We start from the raw sequence: 5457 nt of genomic DNA, 5'->3' as shown, positions 1-5457 counted from the left end.
CTTTGTGATATAAGAGTTGAACCCCCAAAAGAAGTGAAATTTGCCATAACCCAAATGAAATGGAATGAAAGACCTTTTGATGACTAGCAGAATTTCTGGGATTTGTCTCTGTTCACTCAAATACAAACTTGCCTGCACTGTAGAGTTAAATGTAATATGAGTGTTCAGGCTGCACAGCTGTATAAGTATCGAAGTTGACGTAACCAAGTCCTGCTTAGAGGAACTATACTATTTCAGTGCTTAATAATTTCATAAAGCTACATATAAGAATATAAAAGTACGTAAAATGTTTTCATTTGTTTTTAGCTTTAATAATTCTGGTACATGGACAATTGTTTAAAATTATTTGTATACTTTGAACAACATATACAAGTATTTTAAGGAGTAGATTAGTACTACCAACTAAAGTCATTAAAATACTAAGGCAATTATAATTGCAAAAACTTTGAACATTAACCAAAACAGAGCTACATCTAATCTGCATAATTTTGCGACTGTCTCAATAGAAAAAGAACATATATAGTATGAGATCTAAAAATTTCTCCTCAACATTTTTGCCAGTGAATCTGTAACTTTCTTATTTCTCAGGCTGTAGATTATTGGATTTAACAAAGGAATGATGACAGCATAAAAGAGAGAATCCATCATAGCTTGGTCATCTGCTTGTGCAGATCCAGGACGCACGTACATGAAGAGAAGAGAGCCATAGTATAAAGACACAGATAAGAGATGGGCTCCACAGGTGGAGAAGGCTTTCCTTATGCCCTGTAGAGATTTCTTTTTTAAGATTGTAAAGATAACAAGTGCATAAGAGACAAAGACAAGAACAGTCACAATTGTGAACACCTGTATTGATCCAGAGAAAATAAAAACCATCAGAACATTAATTGAAGGGTCAGTACAGGAAATCTTAAACAATGGCAGGATGTCACAGTAAAAGTGATGTATTATATTAGAATTACAGAAGGTTAATCTGAATAAAAATCCTATGTGAATTAAGGCATGAAGAAAACCACCTACAAATGATGAGAGTACCAGCTGGATGCATAGTCTATTGGTCATAATCACTGGATAAAATAATGGTTTGCATATAGCTACATAGCGATCATATGCCATTGTTGCCAGCAGAAAACATTCTGTGGTTGCACTGAATGCAAAGGAAAACAATTGTGTCATGCATTCAGAAAGAGATATCATCTTACTCTTAGCTAGGAAGTTCACCAGCATCTTGGGGGTGACTGTGCATGATATCCAAGCATCCACAAAGGCTAAACACCCAAGAAGTAAGTACATTGGAATGTGAAGTTTAGGGTCATTGCAGATGAGAGCTATTAGACCAAAGTTTCCCACAATGGTGATGAGGTATATCACCAAAAATACCAAAAACAGAGAGATTTGCCATTCTGGTTGATATGTAAGTCCTGTGAGAATAAACTCTGTCAGCAGTGTTCCATTTTCAGTACCCATGTCATTACTGGATGGCCCCTGAAATGAAATGCAGTAAATGTAAAAAGAATGTTCACTAAGATTGTATAAAAAGAAAACTGGGAAAAAGTAGTTGAAGTAACACCGTACAGAATCAGAATGCCCTTGATTTAATTACTATTACTATAAAATATGGAAACTAATTTGGTGAATTGACATAATGGAAAATGCAATTATTCCAGTTCTAAAATTGTGCAGGAATTAACAAATTTAGAAAGAAAAACGACATTCTAAACATGAGCTAAATTTACCGGTATTCTTGAGTGTGTTAGAGAAACTGGGTGTCTGGGACATGGATGAATGTCTAGGGAAAAGAAGTTTGAATTGTTATAAATGAATGCCATGGGAAGGATTTTGAACTTCATTCCTCAGTCAATAGGCATGTACTGAAAACTTTTATAACAGGGAGTGACATGGAAAGATATTTTAAAAATTACACTGAAAAATATTTTTAATTAAGTATTTGGTAGTGGAGAAAATATGCTGCGGGGTGTGGGGTGGGGAACTAAAGTCAGGGACTGATCAGGAAGCTGCTACTATTGTCCAGTAGTTCCCAAACCAGATTATACTTTATAATAGTCTGGGAAAATATTGGTACAAAATATAGATTGTGAGGTATTACCGTAGATATTGATTCAGTGGGTCAAGAGTGAAATCTAATAATCTGCATTTAAAAAATGCCCTCTGGTTGATTGAAATGCACGTGAAGTTCTTAGTCCATATATGATGTGATATTGGGAGTAATGAGGAAGACAAAAAAACAGATCAAAATTAATCAGAATGTAGACTTATTAGGATTCGGTGACATATTAGATGTGAAGTGGTTAGTCAGTAAAGGAGAGAGGAGACACTTATATGTAGATGGTCATCAAAAATGCAACTTGAGAGCTCAGATGCCTTGGATAGTTTGTGAGGAGATCATCCGCTGAACATCCAGGTGAGATACGCTTAGTAGTATGAGTCTACTGAACCTTACTAGAAACAATGACGAGGAGTCATTGGATAGCCGAAGGCATACTTAGGGATGACCCATCCATTGGAGAGTGTGCCTAAGGTGAAAAGAAGAAAAGTATGGAAAGAAAGTTGAGTAAGTTATATTAAAGAGGTTATAGGTGGAAACATATTATTTTGAGATTGCTAACAACAGATCCCCTTTTTTACCACATGAGTCTTGGTGTCAGGCCAAGGCAACCACTCACTCTAGAAGCCAAATGAGCCAGAAACTCACTTTCCGATGCCCCTTGCACCTAGAGTGAGAGGACTTGCTCTAGGTTTCAGCAGTCAAACTCACCCCCACTGGATTTGGAATATGGGGGGGGGGGAGCCAAAGGGACAGGGGAAAAAGAGAATTTGGGGTTTCAAAGTCAGCCAAGGCAGCAATGTCAAGACCCCAGCAAACGCACCCTGCATCCGCACTAATGGCATTGTCACTGTGAGCTGTGGGTTCCCAAGTTCAGAAGCAGTGACAGCAACTCCCATTGGACTGTTGACTGGCTGTATTGCTTCCTTCTGTTCCTCCTCAATTTTCAGCTGATTCCTCCAATTTCCTAGAATTTCTAAGTTTGAGCCAGTTTCCATTCAACTATCTGATTTCCTGTTGCAACGAAGTGCTCTGACTCCGACCAAAGAGAGATAAGGGAGAAACCAGAAAATGATACTGAGCCGTGATCAGAGAAGCAGAAGGGTACATGGAGAGCTGAGTGTTGTGAACATAAAGATAAGATTCTCAAGATCATAATGAAGTACAGCAGTGATTGCTAACATGAACGCTGTGGTAAAACAAGGAGTGACCAGAAGTCATTTAGAGTGGGAAATAAGAGATTTTGAGTGTATTTAGTGAAAGCAGTTTCCATTACATGATAGAGTTGAGGCCAGAGAATAATGAGAAATGAATGGGAAACATGGTACACATGGTACACAGCATGAGGGGAAAGTATCTGAATACTCCCATAATGTGGAGAACAGTTGACATTTGTCTCCTGCCTGTAGGCAAAAGTAAACATTTTTTCCTGTACAGCATTTTAATAAAAGTTTTCCAAAGAGAAGAGAGGAACAGAAGACATCACGAAGAGAAAGGGGACAGGAAAAGTGGAAAGGGGAAATTTGGGTGGGTGAAAAAAAAAAAGGGAGAGGAAGAGAATAGCAGAGACATGGATAAATAAGGATGGGAAAAGGTAGGAGAGAGACAGAGGAAATGTCGGAGAAAGGCTGAAGAGGAAATGAGGAGAAAGGCTCACAGGTTGCAGATAAATTTTTGTGTTAACTTTGGTTTTCATTTAAAGTTGTCAACACTGGGAATCCTTTCTCTCTTTTTTATTCAAAATTTCAAATTATTTTCCTATGAAATTTGTGTATGAAAGAGAGATTTTTTTATTTTAAATTTTACTTTACAAAACTTGTGTTGTTCTTAATTATACTAGCACTGCCTGAAAGTTCTTTCCAATTTTAATAGTTGCTTAATCTTTCTCCTTACAAGTCCTGCTGGTTTTACTTCAGAGCACTTCTCCACCAGTTTTTTTAGTAGAAGAAAATTGATCCAAAGATTGGAACCTATTTCTGGCAATATAAATAACCAGTGCCAATAACTATGATGGATATATTTATTTTTATTTGGAATGAGCTTCTGCTATGTAATCCCAAATCAGTAACTGAAAATTCTCAAGTTCGATTTGTGTGTGGGTACTTATTAAGTCATAAAGCTGGAAGGAGCAGTGCAGGAACATTTTCTGCTATATGTATATAAAATACTCAATGAAGTTATTGTCAGAAGTGGGTGAAATGATAGAGGAGTTAATACATAAGTGACCTACCTTAAAAATTTAATCAGAGAATGTGATTAATTAAATAGAAGGGATCTTTTCATCAGAATAACCAGAAAGATTTCTTACGTAAGAAACATTATGACCTGATATTTAAACCCAGTTTAAATTGTTTAACATTCTAGTTTACCAAAACTTATCTTATAAAGTCATTCTAGTTAGGTCGAAAAGATAAATCATTTTTAAAGGGAACAATTAAATCTTACAGGTATTTTTCTTATTCAGATTTATTTACAAAAATAAGATATAGAAATAAATCACTAATTGCTTTACGTCTTTCATCTGATTTATTTGGCATCTTGTGAACTGAATCTAAAATATTACATCTTATACAGTTTTACCTTTTTATATAAAGAATAATGAATTATAGAATTCATTTCTCTCTTACCCATATCTTGTAAGAAATTGTGGAGATCTTTTCAAAGTGTTAGGCTTTCCAAAGTACAAAACAATACAATAGCACTAGACTAACAATAACGTAGGTAGCACCTCTTTGCACACTGATGCATTTTGGAGTCTTCATTTCCCAAGCTCAGGAATGTTGTATATATATATTTGATTTAAACACAGGAGTCAGCCAATTATACAACTGTGTGCTATTGCCAGAAGACAAAGGAGTACAGAACTAAAATTCCCCTAATAGCTCTCAAGGATTCCCTTTAGGACAAACTAAGCTGTTCTTCTGGGTATTGTAGATTTGAACATGTATAAAAGTCCATGTTGTCCCACAGGAGAGGGGCTCTGAAATTATGGGCATCAAGTCATAGACAGTTCCAGTTGAAATGAACAGTTGAAATTTCACTTTATGCCTCTGTTTATCTACCACAGATAGCATTTCTGACATGTTTATGCAAACTTCAATTTACCTAAAAAATTGTGATACTCTGAGTGCTTTGATGAGTATGGTCTTGTCTGAGTTAATCATACATGATTTTAATGAGGCCAGAGTTCTGGTTTCCCTTCAGAAGACAACCCCAAGTTGTCCTCCTCATGCAAATTGCAGCTCACATTCCAGACCTACTTCTCACTGGCCATTCTAAGCTGATGAAAAATCTTACTGGGCAAATGTCAGTGGAAGGAGCAAATGGTAACCAAGACAAAGGACCACAGTGGGAAGTGGCCTAGATCAGTGCTTCTCAAACTTTAATGCCTG

General features: G+C 36.4%; 1 protein-coding gene across 1 annotated transcript; it reads right to left on the bottom strand.

Moving 5' to 3' along the window:
• Window positions 1-531: 531 nt before the first annotated feature.
• On the bottom strand, window positions 532-1467 carry LOC117014533 (olfactory receptor 5H2-like). The gene has a single exon (XM_033092561.1). The coding sequence runs from the start codon at window positions 1465-1467 to the stop codon at window positions 532-534; it is 936 nt and encodes a 311-aa protein (XP_032948452.1).
• Window positions 1468-5457: the final 3990 nt, after the last annotated feature.

The sequence above is a fragment of the Rhinolophus ferrumequinum genome, chromosome 2 (assembly GCF_004115265.2).
Source record: "Rhinolophus ferrumequinum isolate MPI-CBG mRhiFer1 chromosome 2, mRhiFer1_v1.p, whole genome shotgun sequence".
Taxonomy (NCBI): Eukaryota; Metazoa; Chordata; class Mammalia; order Chiroptera; family Rhinolophidae; genus Rhinolophus; species Rhinolophus ferrumequinum.
The sequence above is the reverse complement of the archived record's forward strand: the minus strand, read 5'-3'. Positions and strand labels throughout refer to the sequence as shown.

What these genes read in the sequence shown, in the direction of transcription:
- LOC117014533 (XM_033092561.1), bottom strand. Translation starts at nt 1,467, where the DNA reads ATGGGTACTGAAAATGGAACACTGCTGACAGAGTTTATTCTCACAGGA.